The 17253-nt window shown below is 42.0% G+C and overlaps 1 protein-coding gene across 1 annotated transcript in view; it reads right to left on the bottom strand.

Annotated features, from left to right (window-relative positions):
- Positions 1 to 249: 249 nt before the first annotated feature.
- LOC124265684 (peroxidase-like protein) overlaps positions 250 to 17253 on the bottom strand; it is a 28924-nt gene continuing 11920 nt past the window's right edge. The window contains exons 3-14 of the mRNA XM_046700484.1: positions 16014 to 16140; positions 14338 to 14552; positions 13465 to 13593; positions 12979 to 13057; positions 9804 to 9910; positions 7854 to 7955; positions 6638 to 6673; positions 4719 to 5406; positions 2706 to 2875; positions 2030 to 2132; positions 1058 to 1166; positions 250 to 378 (exon numbers count right to left, since the gene is read on the bottom strand). Coding sequence (XP_046556440.1) covers positions 250 to 378; positions 1058 to 1166; positions 2030 to 2132; positions 2706 to 2875; positions 4719 to 5406; positions 6638 to 6673; positions 7854 to 7955; positions 9804 to 9910; positions 12979 to 13057; positions 13465 to 13593; positions 14338 to 14552; positions 16014 to 16140 — 1994 coding nt within the window. The remainder of the gene's footprint in view (positions 379 to 1057; positions 1167 to 2029; positions 2133 to 2705; positions 2876 to 4718; positions 5407 to 6637; positions 6674 to 7853; positions 7956 to 9803; positions 9911 to 12978; positions 13058 to 13464; positions 13594 to 14337; positions 14553 to 16013; positions 16141 to 17253) is intronic.

The raw sequence follows: 17253 nt of genomic DNA, 5'->3' as shown, positions 1-17253 counted from the left end.
TCAGCAACACATACTTGTAAGAGACGACTGACGATGTCGTTATTGCTGCAGATAATGTTGACGGTAACGTCCACAGATGCTCATTTTGGCTGTGATCTGGTGACGCTACCACAGATCGTTTATGTTCTCATCCCTTCGGAAATCAGTACATACACTTGTTATGTGGATAAGTATTGCCAGGTTGATGATTGGCTTGTAGAGCCGGAATAATGTGACGCAAATATCGTCATGAAAGCTCATGATGCGGATTCAAACAGGATTTCCTGTTTCGTGGCTGAAGGATCCGGATGTTGCGATCCCGAGAAGCTGTGGAGATGCCGGGCCTCCCTGTGGTGGTGTTGTCTTGCTCATGATGTACTCAAAGTCGAGACATTTGCTCTGGGCAATGTTAAAATGCCATACACAGTGATATCCCAGTCTTACGGCGGTAAATAATCGAGTCTGGATCAGATAATCAAGTGATCAACAGCCATACTGCTGAGTGTAATTAAGCAGGTTCAAGTCTACAAGGGCGGTTGAAATATGTTCCTTTACATAAGATTTCTCAAAATAACATCGCCGTTTCCAGAGAAAGGGATTAAGAACTAACGAGTTTTCATTGTAAACTTTACCGGAAAATTAGCCATCTGCGTTATAACCGTTTTTACATTATAACAGACATCTATTTTCGTCATGACAGTAATTATAGATTCCAATATAGAGCAATTCTCGTGGAAAGAAGTGTCTTAATCAAACGGATAGTCAGGTTGTGTGACTTGGTAGAAGGCATGTCGTCGCACCTGACGCCGTTGATCGTAACTCAGTCGCCAGGCCCAGACTCCTTTATTTACGTGGGACAATGCTGAGTGCGGCGTTAATGTTAATTAACAACATTCCTGAACACGCGTTAGCCAAGCTAAGTATATACAGCATTAATTGTTCAATGTTTTTATTACTCCACAAAAACCCAACCGACGCGATAATGATTCCAGACTGTCCGGTCCCGCTAGCCATGTGTCGGACAGAACCTCCACATTTCCCGCGGTCCGACACACCCTCCGTTTTTCGGCATGCACACCCTCCTCCGGAACTGGAATTTACTTCCGCTTGTACAGAGTGACTCGGCCGACCAGTTAGACCAGCGTGGCTGTTGTTCTGTCCACATGGTCAGGTCAAGGCGAGGGACGCTGTAACATGGAACGCTGGGATTCCTGGCAACAAGGAGTGAGTGAGTGAGTGGGTGAGCGAGTGGGTGGGTTGGTGAGTGAGTGAGTGAGTGAGTGAGTGCGTGCGTGCGTGCATGTGTGCGTATGCTTTACGTCGATTATAGTAATATTCCAGTTCCAGTTCCGGTTACAGTCAATAAAACATGCACCATAGATCTGCGGCAAGACTGGAAACACGGACATACGGTAAATAAACAAATTACACCATGTTCGCAATATTTCTGTGGCAAGAGAATCGGACTGTTTATGTAAACAAGGAAATATGCTAATTAAAACCCGGCCCTGTTCGTAAGCATACATTAAAACACGTGCCCTGTTCGTAAGCATACATAAGTATTTTATTTATTGGTTTTGTGTTGAAAACATTTAGTGCGCCGCGTAGCAAAGTATTGCCGGTATGTCAGATTTATTTATGTGGACGAAACCTAGTCGGGGTGCATTCCCTGACGTTTACACCTTGGCGAAGTCCACGAACACAGGTACCGTGCTTACAAACGAGAGTTGTTCCGGGCGAACCATGATTCTGCCCAATCATCGCAAGCTCTTGCATACTTAAGGGTCAACTTTTTGCGATCCCTTTTGATAATATTATTAGACGAAGCCAAAGCGTGTAAAGCGAATTGCAATATCCCCTGTGTGCTTATGTGTGAAACCAGACGAGTGAATCCGAACTGATCCGAGTGGATAAAAACGGACCCGAATGGACCCGAGAGAAAGGACTCGTCGCATTCGTAACTACTCGTCTCTTTCCGTGACCGACAAGAAGCCATCCGGCTTGCCGGAATGACACGAGTAGTTATGAATGGACGTCAGTGTGTACGTACGCTTTGGACTGGACTCTGAATGCATCTCTCTGGACATGCAAGGTATTGGTGTTGTCACACAGGACACGAGACAGAGTGACCTTCCTAATCTCCGCCAGTTGAGCTGGAAGAAAACAGTTTAATGGGAATCAGAGAATCGCCAAGACTTTAACTGACGGATGTCAACCGATTGGTATTGTTTATACTGTCTACACCACAATACTAAGCAGTCTATAAGTACGGGTACAGCAACGTGCAGTAAACTTGGACAAAGCACTGTGACTATGTGTCCCAGTCCACCCAGCTGTAAATGGGTACCTCGTAAGAATGGGAAAGTCACATTAACTCGGTGCGCCTAGAGGCTGCAAGAGTTGAGATTGATAATACGATGTGCCGTTAATCAAATGATCGAGGGAAAAACAAAGCGCCTTTGAGCAGCTGAGCTGGATATTGGCGCTATACAAATATTAACACAATATAAGTGCTCTGACGAGCGGTATACCATTATCAAATTGACATAAACTTCATAGTGTGTTTACAGTGATGTTTTATCTAGGAAATTGAATCATAACAGAAGTGAAAAAAGTGCCTTCGGTACAATATGTGAAGCCCATTTCTGGTGTCCCCCGCCGTGATATTACTGGCATATTGCTAAACGCGGCGTAAAACCATACTCACTCACTCACTCCCTACTCACCAGGCGTAAACCTCGTGACAGCTTCACTGAGCTCGTACCAGAAGCGATCTCCTCTCTTCAAGGCCGAGAATTGACTACCCAATAAACAAGTAAACACAGGTCCGACCAAACTTCCTGGGATTGGTTTCTCTGAGACTCCTCCAGTAAACAGATCAATGTCATTTGGATGCCTGTAATGAAATAGCGTCATGCGTTTGAGAGGTTCCCGTGAAAGGTACACTTGGAACCGTTCTACAGACGTTGCCTTTCGGAAGAGGAGACTAACGGGATCGGGTGGTCAGGCTCGCTCACCTGTTTGATGCATATCATCGTGTTCAAATTGATCGATTCTCACCGATGGAATAAACAAGAAGTTGGTACCCATAAGGTCGTAATCTATGTCATCCACAACATATTTTGGCTTTACCGATGCTCATGATTTCAATCACAGGATTATCAAACTCAGAAGCGGATATTTACAGGAATATACAGTGTTTAGCAAGTACCCCAAAAACCACCAACAACAACAAAACAACAAAAAACAAACAAAAACAAACAAAAACAACAACAAAAACATTAAAATAACAGTAATAATAATTAAAAATAATAATCATTATTTCATAACCCAAACAAACCCAGAATGAATGTTGTTCTACGCTGCATTCTGGATATTGAAGCCTGCGCTTTATAGAGATTTCTGATACCAGGAGCAACGAGCCAAGCAATCTTGTCATTGTGAGACACAATCCACCTGTCCATATACCGTAACCTTCCTATCCTCATTTATATTTTCGGCGGTAGGGTAGCCTAGTGGTTAAAGCGTTGGCTCGTCACGCCGAAGACCCGGGTTCGAATCCCCACATGGGCACAATGTGTGAAGCCTATTTCTGGTGTCCCCCGCCGTGATATTGCTAGAATATTGTTAAAAGCGGCGTAAAACCAAACTCAGTCAGTCATTTATATTATTACTCCTCCAGAGTTTCATGTTCTTGAACAGGGGCTCCTTTCAAATTTGGACCGCCTCCGTGGTGTAGTGGTTAGAGCGTCCGCCCGGAGAGCGGAAGGTCGCGCGTTCGATCCCCGACCGCGTCATACCAAAAGACGTTAAAATATGGTACTTGTTGGTCCCTGCCTGGCGCTCGGCATTAATGGGTACAACAAGGACTGGCCGGCTCGGAGTCAGTATAATGTGTCTGGGTTGGGTATTCATGTTTCACTGCGGCATGCTATCTCAGTGGGCTAGCACTATAAAACTAGCTTTAGTCTGGGCTAGTACAAGCAGCCGCACATACACATGCACATGCATGCACGTCGTCATATGAGCGAAATATTCTCAAGCACGACGTTAAACCCAATTTCACCTCACCTCACCTTTCAAATTTGAATGGATTTTGTAGGTTCCTATGACAATTATATATACAGGTAAACACTGTTGTATCAAACTTTGATGTGTCGAAGTTGTGCTTGTCTCAGAGTAAAAGTTTGGTCCCTTCGAACGCTTTCTTTATTCACATTTGTTTGTCGAACACCGATAAATTGAAGTATTTACGTAGATCACTTCAACTTCGAAACAAATGTGTTTGACTGTTATCAGAAACGTACCACAGATGTTAATGTTAATTCTTAATTCACATTTGTTTGTCGAACACCGGATAAACTAGAGGGCAAAAGAAACTATACCAAGTCGAAATCACTGATATTACAAAACGACAAACCAACATTGTGAAAAGGGAAAGTGAATTTTAATAATAGGTGTATGGGCAACTGTTATGCATAGTTTCTTTTGCCCGTTTGTTTATTTACGTTGATCCCTTCAACTGTGTTTGACTGTATCAGAAACTGGGTGATGTGGAAGTTCCACAGATATTGACTTGCAGATCGATGCTCATGCTGTTGATCACTGGATTGTCTGATCCAGACTCGATTATGCACCGAACACGGCCATATAGCTAGAATATTGCTGAGTTCGGCGTTAAACAAACAAACACAAACAAACAAACGAACAAAACAAAACAAAACAAAAAAAAAACTAACCTGTAGACAGATTGGAGGAGTCTTGCAGTGTGAGGATCATGGTCGATGAGTCCGCCCACAGCAGGTCGGAAGCTGAACACCCCTGATAGCCCACACAGTTCTCTGTAGGCCGTGTATCCCGGCAGGCCATGGTCCCGGCCCCGCTGGATGTTCACAGCAGCCAGATCTAGACTGCTACCGTTCAATATAAACAGCTTGTCTGTCAGATCCCTGGATATGAAGCGGTCAACCTGGCTACTTCTGTCCACCAAATTACCCCTCAAGTATTCATTTACCGCCAACCCGGTCCTGGACGATATTGGCGCTGTGTTTGTTAACATCTGGAACAAACGATCCTGCGCCTTCAAGGAGAAGTCAGGCCTCAGTCTGCTGAACACCGATCTCAGCGAAGAGTGCCCAAATCTCATTGCTGCGGTAGAAAATGCGTTGACGATGCCGGCGTCAGTGGAACTGCTATAAACGTCATAGTATCCAGATTTGGGTGACGTCAGCCGATACTTGTCGAGGGCGTACTTGTTTAGAAGTAGAGGAAGGTAATGGTTATATGTAATTTTCTGGGAGATGGCGATTACGATTCTCCTGGTCTCCTGAAACAGCGTTTCGTCAGACCAATGTGGGTTGATGTGGGTTGATCTTCTTGTAAACATTAGAGAGCTGTAAACGTGCTGGAGACTTATTTGCTGCATTCCTTATTTGCAATTCCTGAACCTGTAAACATTAGTTGAGACTTATTTGCTTTAATATGCATTCCGTTAGACTGGTTCCTGATCTGTCTGCTTTACTATGCATTCCGTTAGACTGGTTCCTGACTGTAAACTAGTAAACATTAGTTGAGACTGTATTTGAGACCTTTACTATGCATTCCGTTAGACTGGTTCTGATCTGAGTTGAGACCTGCTTTAAATTCCATTAGTCTGAGACTTATTTGCTTTACTATGCATTCCGTTAGAGTTCCTAAACAAACTATGTAGACTGGTTACTGTGTTCTTATTTGCTTTATATTATTACCGGTGCCATGGACCTGTGGACATTAGTTGAGACCTATTTGATAATTCAAGGCACCACGATTCTGTTAGACTCTGTTGGACATTAGTTGAGACTTATTTGCTTTACTACTGGTTCCTGACCTGTGGACATTATTTGAGACCTATTTGCTTTACTATGCATATGAGCTTATTTAATTCGTTAGAGATTCTGTATGCAATCATTCCGAGGAATCTTGCTAACGATTACCACGATCTGCTTAAATGCAAATGAGTTAATCTAGATTCCCATAACGTTATAAAACTTTCCCCATATTTGAGTGCTTTCTATGAACAGACTTGAGGTAAATCAAATCATCGCAGGTATTGTGTTGGTACCAGGATCTCGTTCCTCAAAGCGATCATAGCGCTACGACAGTCGTAAGTCTATGTTAAAGTATGGGACTTTCGATCATCTTAGCGCTACGATCGCTTTGAGGAACGGGGCCCTGATCTGTTCACAGAAGTAATGGTGAGTGAAAATGATGCCAAATGCTTTGTACAAAATATATCCTGTATAGCATATACTATACTCATGCCAATAATGGTTGTCACCCCCTTCAAATTTTTAATTGGAGAGGGGATGTGGGGTGGGGGTGTGAGGTGTGTGTGGGGTTGGGGTGGGGAGGGGGGTGACAACCATTATTGGCATGAGTATATTTGAATGCACAATTGGATATTAACGTGTCAAAGTATCGTTAAAACTAGTGTGATGTGTCATGTGACACGTGTCCGAATTAGTTAGTGTCCGGTTTTGATCGACTCCCCTGCGTGTACATTACTCCACACAAACATTCATTAATAAGCAATTCTGAATCCGTGTGATTTCCTTTCGAATGCAACCGTTTGGATTTTCGAGGTTTCACTGTATAAAGAGTGTTAGTGTGCGAGTGTTACCTGCTTGGTTGTCCGTTGTCGCCGCTTGCACTAAACCTGTGAAAACATACAATAGTGAATGAATCGCATAATTATTTAACAATTTACTTATTATTATGAGGTAGGACAGGGTACGACATACCCTTTTCGTCACACCTGGTGTCGTAACTGATTTTCTGTGATCCGCTAATAAGTTTTTTTTCTCATTCAACGTCTAAAGGAATCAGTCTAAGTTTGGCTTCTTTGTTAGTTAACGCCGCACTCAGCAATATTCCAGCTATATGGCGACGGTGTGTAAATATTCGAGTCTGGACCAGACAATGCAGTGATCAACACCATGGTTATCAAGCTATACAATTGGAATACGATTCTGTCCTTCATGTCCCTCCCAACTCGGAGATGAGTTTCATTATTTATTTCAATGTAATAAATTTACTGCTTCCAGAAATATGTATTTAAAGAATTATTATGTAAACAACCCTAGCTATTATAAAATGTCATACCTATTTGAAACTCATAATATGAAGCAATTAAGAAATCTATGTACATTTATTTCCATTATAATGTCTGTCAACATGACATGAATAGTTTACCTGTACATAATTGCTGGATATGTTTCAAGTCATAGCCTTAAAGTGATATATTTTTGAAAAATACCCCCCATGATGCTTTGCATGTATTTGTAAACTTATGGTAATAAAAAGGATGATTGATTGATTGATTGATTGATTGATTGATGTCATACGTCAAGCAAGTCATCGAGCCTGACCACCCGATCCCGTTAGTCGCCTCTTACGACAAGCATGAGTTAATGAAGACCAATTCTAACCCGGATCGTCACCGGCAACTGTCTCTGTAGATAGCTGATAATGTTTGTTCTTGACATTTTACATGAAACAGATGCTAAAACATGTGCACATCCGACCAAAAGACCTGCTTTTCTGTAAAATATAAAGTAAACCAGAGCGATGAAACCCATCCATATGGTTATCGAGTCCATTGTACAATAATAACTATATCACCAGGAACACACTAAAACAGTGATGATACCAGATGTTGGAGAAAAGATGAGCGTATCCTGCTCCGTGGCACAAATATACTGGACAAAAATAGTTAGGGATATATGTCAATTTTGAAATTATGAATTATGATCTATTTATTCATTGACACACTGATGAAATATCAATCATAAAAATACCAATATCCCTAACATATTTTGTCTAGTATATATAATCACCATCAACCATGGTCCGGAGCTGTGCAGTCTCTTCAGCGGTGGGTCCATAGACCTGGGAGGCGTCTATATACGCCGTCTGTTGGTTAATCTGCTCGGCTGGCACTGCAAAACATAACGCAGGGTAATTAAAAGCAATTAAAAGATGTTGTTTTTCAGAAATAAACTAAGAATGTCTGGAGAGCATTAAAGACGTTAAAGAAAGATCTATGTATACACCATTTACGAAATAATCCCGGTACTAGTTTAGTGATTCCTTGTAAACTTTAACTAACTGACTGACGCTTTTAACAATGTTCCAGCAATATCACGGCGGAGAACAACAGAATGGGCTTCACACGTTGTACCCATGAGGGGAATTGAACCCGGGTCTTTTGCGTGACGAGCGAACACTTTAACCACAAGGCTAACCCACCACCCGACTCTATGGTGAGCGAATGAGTGAGTGAGTGAGTATGGTGTTTTTTCGCTTTTAGCAATATTCCAGCAATATCACGGCGGGGGATACCAGAAATGGGATTCACACATTAGACCCATGTGGGGAATCGAACCAGGATCTCCAGCGTTAAGAGAGGACGCTTTACCCATTGCGCTACTCCACTTTAAGGAGGACCGAAATGATGCAGACCTTATATGTTAACCACAGTAGTTGTAACCACAAGCGTGGACCTTGCGAACCAAGAAACATAATCGGCGCGATACGGGGATTCGACCCCACAATTAACAAGTTTCAAGTTTATTTCGTAACAAGGCCTTAGGCCCACGTAAAATACAAATAAACATGTTTAATTATAAGATAGTGGCATTTGACAATCAGATTCATATGCATAAAGAACGCAATGACAATGCTTCCTTAATGTAAGAAGAACAATATGTTAGTGTTGAAAACTTGGTACAAGATAATGTGTTCAGAAAGTATTGTTGATCTATGTAATTTGGTAATGCTTTAAAATATTTACAGCGCAAATCATGATACACTTTACATTCAAATAGGAAATGAAATTCATTTTCTACAAAATGACCCCGGTGACATCGTGTGACATCGTGTGTCATCGTGTGTCATCGTGTGTCATCGTGTGTCATCGTGTGACATCGTGTGTCATCGTGTGTCATCGTGTGTCATCGTGTGACATCGTTGTATTTGTGACCACGACGCTTGCTTTCGCCATTGTTTTGTCCTTGAAAAGTACGATGCAAGTTGATTTCACGGATTGCAAAAATATGTTTTGTTATTTGAAATATATGTGAGCCTTGTAGGGATTCCAAAGTACCCATGCCCAGTGTGTATCTATTCCATTTTAAACTATTCGAGTGGAATTTACAAACATGATAATGTGACTATTGTATACTTATTCAGGTGCTTTCGGTGAATATTTCCTTTAATAAATAATGTCTCATTTACAGCATGTCAGACAAGGGTACCACCTCGCTTAGACAAACTAATGAAAATATGGGATTGACAAACAAACAAACAAACAAACAAACAAACAAAACGTCCGTTCTTTACTTGTTTGTACGTATTGTAAGGTCTGCATTACATTCCAGCTCTTAAGACCGCCGTATAGTTGTAATATTGCTGAATGCGGCTCACTCACTCTTAAGACCTCCCATATGACAGAGGGGTAGCCAAGTGGTTAAAGCGTTCGCTTGTCACGCCGAAGACCCAGGTTCGATTTCCCACATGGGCAAAATGTGTGAAGCCCATTTCTCGTGTCCCCTGCCGTGACATTGCTGGAATATTGCTAGAAGCGACGTAAACCTCTCTCATTCACCCTAAGACCTTCTATGTGGATCTGATTCGCCAATTTCATTACACTTCAAAGCGACGTTACAATAACCTCACTCACTCATCCTAAGACCTCCTATATGGACCAATCTAAATTACACTTCAAAGCGACGTTACAATGACCTCACTCACTCACTACTGATTCACTAAATGTGTTTGGGACATACCTCCTGTGCACTTCGTATTGTCTATCTGGATCGATCGGGGGAAGTTCATGCATCTCCTACTGAAGAACCTGTCCCCCCGGGGGATGCTGATCGGGAAACAACCGTCTCTGTTGGTAACAAACATCATGGGGTATTCAGAAAAGAATTATGTCTTTAAGTTGTATATCAAATCTTTTTCTGGCACTGTAGTTGACTTGATATTGTTGCTCTGGTTAAAGTGTTTTGTATATAACACTATATAGAACACACATATAAGACAAACTTTCCATACAGCTTGTGGCAACGTTTGCAGCTTGTTCCAACATGTCGTTTAAACAGCCCCTTAAGTACACAAAGCGTTGCAATTATCTTAGAGTATAAATGACCTCACCACGTTTCAGTTTATATATGACTATCAAATTTTAGGGTGTTCCCATACTTTTTGTTTGTAGTATACGTTTGAAATTCATCTTTTGGCTCGAGAACTAAAAAAAGCCTGTCTTCATACAGACCATGCATACGTGTCATATCTAGGGGGCGGTGGGGTAGTCTAGTGGTTAAAGCGTTGGCTCGTCACGCCGAAGACCGGATTCGAATTGGGTACAATGAGTGAAGCCAAAGCGTTGCAATTATCTTCTGGTATAAATGACCTCACCACGTTTCCGTGACTATCAAATTTTAGGGTGTTCCCATACTTTTTTGTTTGTGTATACGTTTGAAATTCATCTTTGGCTCGAAAACTATAAAAGCCTGTCTTCATACAGACCATGCACGTGTCATAGTCTAGGTTAAATTGTCAAATTATGACGACACCAGGTGTTCGTGAAGCGTACCCCTGTCCCTTCATCGGCACCTATGACACTACATTTGACCCCAACCTCCACTAAAACAGACGGTACACATGGTACTAGTGTAGTGTATATAAGCTGGGCCCCGTCTCGTTACGCGCGCAAAGGGAGTCGGGAACCAGCTTAACTCTGGATAAAGGGGGATAACCGATTAACGAGTCTCGATTGCTGAGATTTCCTAAAGATTTTGAAAATGTTTTACCGAAATCTGTTACAAGGAGTTGGCAGCAGTTATGGGATACAGGTACTACCGGCCGACATATGTACAAACTTAGACCATCTTTAAAATCTGGTCATAAAATTCGTTGTCGTAAAAGGCGTGATGAGGTCATTTTGTCACGTCTCAGACTTGGACACTGTGGACTAAATGCTTACAGGAGTATTATAGATAAGACGGTCTCTTCTAAATGTGGCCATTGCAATTTGGAGACGCCTGAAAATATTGAACATTTTCTAATTACATGCCCTGGGCATAATAACATAAGACATAATCTCAGAAGTGCTGTTCTTGAAGTTGATGATATCTTTTCTTTAGAAACAGTTTTGGGCCCCAATATCATGTGCGGGTCCGTGCAACGGGCAGTTTTAGATTTTGTCTCGTCATCAGGAAAATATGATGTAATATAGACAGGCTCTTAAGTGGCTTAGACAGATTTAGTTCTGCGATTTTGATTCATTTTAACGCTCTGTCATCTTAACCTACTGCTGTTTTAATGAATAAGTATTTCATGTTTCAGAAATGGAAGTGATATATGTATACGTTTATCCAAATGAATATTAATAATGTTGTCGGTTCTTTTATATTAACTAAACGACTACTTTTGCGATGAAATTACCTATGATGTTTTATTAAGTCAAGTCAATGTGTTGGGCGCAAATAGGCCTCTTATTGGCTCACGTCGCCTTAAAACTATAAAACTAACCAACCAACCATCGATTGCTGAGTTATTGCCCACTAGAAATGTGGCGCCGCAACATACGCTAGACGATTCACTGAACATTTGACAGTACACAGGTGACGCTACCTCTCATGAGCGCAGAACTCACCAGACATGCATCATTAAAGCGAGACACCACCCTTTAGAAACCAAACAGACAACTCACTAAACAGTAGACGCCAAACACATACCTATAGATACCATACGCGAGAGACAGATACGATACACCCGGTAGACAGAAAGCAAAAATATCACAAATACCACACTACCAACTACACATCTAAAAACACGACACTGATAGACAGTAGACACGATCTATCAATAGATACTGGACACTACACCATCGACACTGCAGACAAGGAACTAGACACTAGACACAGGACAAGGAACACCACCCTCTTTACACTAGGCAAAAGATACATAATACACGACCACTAGACATGTGATACAACCAGCTAGACACTAGATTGGAGTGAATGAGTGAGTGAGTCTGTGAGTGAATGTGTGAGTATAGTTTGACGCCGCACTCTGCAATATTCCAGCTATATGGCGGCGGTCTGTAAACAATCGAGCCTGGACCAGACAATCCAGTGATCAACAGCATGAGCATCGATCTACGCAATTGGGAACCGATGAAATGTGTCAACCACGTCAGCGAGCCTGACCACCTGATCCCGTTAGTCGCCTCTTACGACAAGCATGGGTTACTGAAGATCACTTCTAACCCGGATCTTCACGGGTCACTAGATTGGACATATCACCTAAAACACATTGAACTGGAGATACCAACCACTAGACACTACACTAGACTTGACACTAGAATACAGACGCCTACAATGACACACTTGACAGTCACGAGACACGACCTACTAGATACAAGACAAGAGACACAATAGAAACATCCCTTCACCAGACACTAGACACGTGGCACCCCGACACTGTACACAGTCCACGGGACACAAGACGCCAACCAGTTGCAAGACATCTGACTCCCACTTGATCTTTCGTGGGTGGGGTTATTTGAAATAATCCCGAAAATACAGGACAAAACATAGTTACACAAAAATATATCGTCATTAGTAACTAAGATTTTGGAGGAACAAAATCTTTAACTTCATGAAAATTTTACTCATACACTTGTCGTACCTGTTTGGATTTGGTTTGTTTGTTGTTTAACGCCGCACTCAGCAATATGCCAGCTATATGGCGGCGGTCTGTAAATAATCGAGTCTGGACCAGACAATCCAGTGATCAACAGCATCAGCATCGATCTAGGCAATTGGGATGCAACGACATGTGTCAACCAAGCCAGCGAACCTGACCACCCGATCCCGTTAGTCGCCTCTTACGACAAGTATGGGTTACTGAAGACCAGTTGTAAACCGGGTCTTCACGGGTCTTCGTGGGTACCTGAGAGAAGGGTCAAGGATGCCTTTCAGCATAAATGGGACATCTTCCGAACAGCATGTCAGGGGACGGTCTTCAGCGCCTGTAGAGAAGACACAAGTTGTTATAGGTGAAAGCGTGCATGATAAAGTTTAAAACAAAACTAAAGAGCGAGTTTTGAACAGAAGGAATGAAGACAGTACCAGAAAACAAAAATAACAAAAAAACTGCACTCGGTTAAACACAGTACAGGTTTGTGGGAAACCAGCATTCTGAGCGGTCTGTAAATAATCGAGTCTGGACAGACAATCCAGTGATCAGTAGCATGAACATCGATCTACGCAAATGGGATGCGATGACAACCTAGTCAGCGAGTCTGATCACCTGATCCCGTTAATCGCCTCCTAAGACAAGCATGGGTTACAGAAGACAGTTCTAAAAGGGATCTTCGCTGAGTAGACACATACAGAGATATTCTCAAAACACACGTAACAACGCAGTAAGTCGTACCTGATCTGACTGGGGTGCTTGTAATGTCGAACACCAGGAATTGCCCCCACTGCACCAGCATATTTGAGATGAACTTCAGCTTCGGGGTCTTGTCGTCAGGGGTGGACAATGGTGCTGACCAGTCGGGCACTGGGCAGAGGATCGCCAAGGAAACCTCTGGTGCGTGGACTGCGTATTCCTAGACATTCAATAAAAGGACGAGGTGCGTCAAACTATGCTTTTGATATTATTTAAGTTCTATCACAGTGTGGTGAGATAATGATGATGTTAATGATGATGATGATGATGATGATGATGATGATGGTGATGATGATGGGGATTCACATGAAAGTAAACCCAAAGTAATGCTGATCTTTGACGCACCACTTTCGCGCCTGTATGTACGGAGTGATTTGGATTCGAACCCAGGGTCATGAAACCTGGTATAAGAAACTTAAATCCTGGATATAAGTGGACAGACTCTGTTTTATTTTAGTGAGTGATGTCAGCAATATACAGGTACTGGGTAAGTGAGTGAGTGAGTTGGCGTAGTGCTACTTTGAATGGTAATTCACTACTTGTCTTGTTCTGAGAGGAATCCCAAGAATTATGAGTGTTTATATCTTTACAGACCAAGAAGTACGAATAAGACAAAAGTAGAGATGGCCTCTGAATCTACGACTGTCTGGCAGACCAGGGAAGGCAACTCTTTACGTCGAATTGCAGCTGAACTTTGTCCATTGTACAGGCCTTGAAGATTGGTAGATGAACATGATTCCATGGCAGCAATTGAAGCTAAATGGGTTGCTGAAGACCAGTTCTAATCCGGTAAAATCAGTGCTGACAAGGATCACATAGGCAATTCAGTAACCGACTTCAAATGCCAAGACTAACCGTCATCATATTGAGGAGTCAGATAGCGTCTCCGTGGTGTGTCAGACATCCCCCATGTTGGGTTGGCGAGGTTGTTGCAGCTGCCGTCGGATGAGCGGTAGATGTTTGTGATGTTACAGACGCCCACGAAGGTTGCACATCCACCACTTGGCAATGTCATCAACACCTGCCTCACAGCTTCCGGGAATGTTTGCCGGGTCGCACCTGGCTGTGGTCTTGGAGGAAATGGTAAAATATACAGAAAATCTTCCTACTTATGGTGGAATCAAAAGGATTGAAGTCTCCCCGTCGTTTTGAATAGTTAGATCATTATTGTTATTCTGGGAGAATTATGTTTTCTATGAATAAAAGCGACAAAACCCTTTCCACATTCGTAAGAAATATCTGCCAAAAGCAGAGTCGATTGGACAATTGTGACTATGTCATAAGTAGATGTTTGTTTCAGCAGTATTACAGCTGTATGATGTTGGTTGTCAACAAATCGGTTCTGAACCAGACAATAGAGTGATGGTCACCATGCTCTACGATGACAGTGTATGTGTTTATGAATCACTATGAAGTAGTGATGATACCAGGTGTTCACGAAAAGGTGAGCGTATCCTGCCCCACCTGTGCCACCCGTCACAAACACTTGCTAAGTCTAGTCATTTGTCCAACTGAAATAATTCGAGAACGTATGGTAACTCTTCTTCTATGTCAAACGAAATTATCAAAGGGATTTAAAAAAGATTTCGCAAAAGTCAAAAAGTCACATAAGGAAAATGCAATATGAGTATAATATGTTAATACAGGGCTCCAGATAATTTTTCAACATCAGGAGTAAGTACTCCTTATTTGGTCAATGCAGGAGTACTGGAAAACCTTCAGTGTACATTTAGAGTTCTGAATGGAATTAAATGGAGTATCAGTAATCTTGTGTTTCGTTTCATATATGCACCACAACATTGCTACTATTGTGTAAACAGGTCAATGAACAATAAAACAGATAAATACGACTGTAAATGATTCTAAGACCGTACACCATTGCTGTGGTGCGTATCTGCTACGTTTTCTAATTTAAATTATTTCCTACCGTATCGTGCATATTTTCTATCCGTACATACGGCGATACGGCCCTTATCTGGAGCCCTGATTAATACCTCTAGGTAGATTTCGCAGCTTTTTGTGCTATTTAAAAAACCACATTAAACATAACTGTTATATCTTATGGTGTCTGAAATATCTTATGGTCTCTAAAATCGTATTTCTGGTGACGAGTAACTCGAGTATTTTATTTCCATTACCCAGCAGTACAACATAAGTCACGCAAACAGTAGGCTTCGACCCGAGAAGAACCTGTTAGAATCGGTCTTCAGCAACCCATACTTGTCGTAAGAGGCGACTAACGAGATCGGGTGGTCAGCTCGCTGACTTGGGTGACACATGTCATCGTATCCCATTAGCGTAGATCGCTGCTCATGCTGTTGATCACTGGATTGTCTGGTCCAGGCTCTATCATTTACAAATATAGCTGTATTTTTGCTGCGCGCGGCTTTAAACACACAATCAAACGTTTGCACCCCTTACATCGACGTGCCAACCATTGATATATTAAACTATTTTTTAAACTCAGCGTTGCCCATCAGTATGAAAGGAATTGCCATCCATTGTGAAGAGGCCCAGTAAAATAAACTCACCTCCGCACTTTCGCCCTTGCTGCAGATATGCGACTCAGATACTGCTCGCCAAGAGCTCGAGCTCTGGCATTACTCTTAAATAAGGTGGTGTGTGAAGCTCGAGTCGACGGCCCGAAAGAATCTACCTCTACAACAGAAAGGACTTAATTCAATACAACAGCGTATTGTGTTTTCTTCTTGACCACCAATCAAAGGTACAGAGTAGTCCTTGTTGAATGACACAACTTACAAGATGTGTTTGTTGTTTTACGCCTTACTCAGCATATTCCAGCTATATGGCGACGGTCTTAAAAGAACGGGACCTTGTACTATGTTCTTGACCACCAATCAAAGGTTAGAATAGTCCTTGTTGAATGACACAACTTACAAGATGTGTTTGTTGTTTTACGCCTTACTCAGCATATTCCAGCTATATGGCGACGGTCTTAAAAGAACGGGACCTTGTACTATGTTCTTGACCACCAATCAAAGGTTGGAATAGTCCTTGTTGAATGACACAACTTACAAGATGTGTTTGTTGTTTTACGCCTTACTCAGCATATTCCAGCTATATGGCGACGGTCTTAAAAGAACGGGACCTTGTACTATGTTCTTGACCACCAATCAAAGGTTGGAATAGTCCTTGTTGAATGACACAACTTACAAGATGTGTTTGTTGTTTTACGCCTTACACAGCATATTCCAGCTATATGGCGACGGTCTTAAAAGAACGGGACCTTGTACTATGTTCTTGACCACCAATCAAAGGTATAGAATAGTCCTTGTTGAATGACACAACTTACAAGATGTGTTTGTTGTTTTACGCCTTACACAGCATATTCCAGCTATATGGCGACGATCTTAAAAGAACGGGACCTTGTACTATGTTCTTGACCACCGAAGAAAGGTACAGAAGAGTCCTTTAAGAATGACCAAACTTCAAAGATTTGTTTATTGTTTCACACCGAACTCAGCAATATCCCAGCTATATGGCGACATTCTTAAAAGAACAGTACGTTGTATTGTATTCTAGACGGTCAATGAAAGGTATCCCAATTGCGTAGTTCGATGTTCATGATGTTGATCACTGGATTGTCTGGTCCAGACTCGATTGTTTACAGACCGCTGTCATATTGCTGAGTGTGGCGTTAAACAACAAACTCAACCAAAGTCAAGTTTAACCAGCTTTACCTGTTTGCCATTGACTATAAGCTGGGATCAAAGACCTGCTCATACTCACACACTAATCAGTTCCTAAACG

Source organism: Haliotis rubra, unplaced genomic scaffold, assembly GCF_003918875.1.
Source record: "Haliotis rubra isolate DU_JTF1 unplaced genomic scaffold, ASM391887v1 Scf99, whole genome shotgun sequence".
Taxonomy (NCBI): Eukaryota; Metazoa; Mollusca; class Gastropoda; order Lepetellida; family Haliotidae; genus Haliotis; species Haliotis rubra.
The sequence above is the reverse complement of the archived record's forward strand: the minus strand, read 5'-3'. Positions and strand labels throughout refer to the sequence as shown.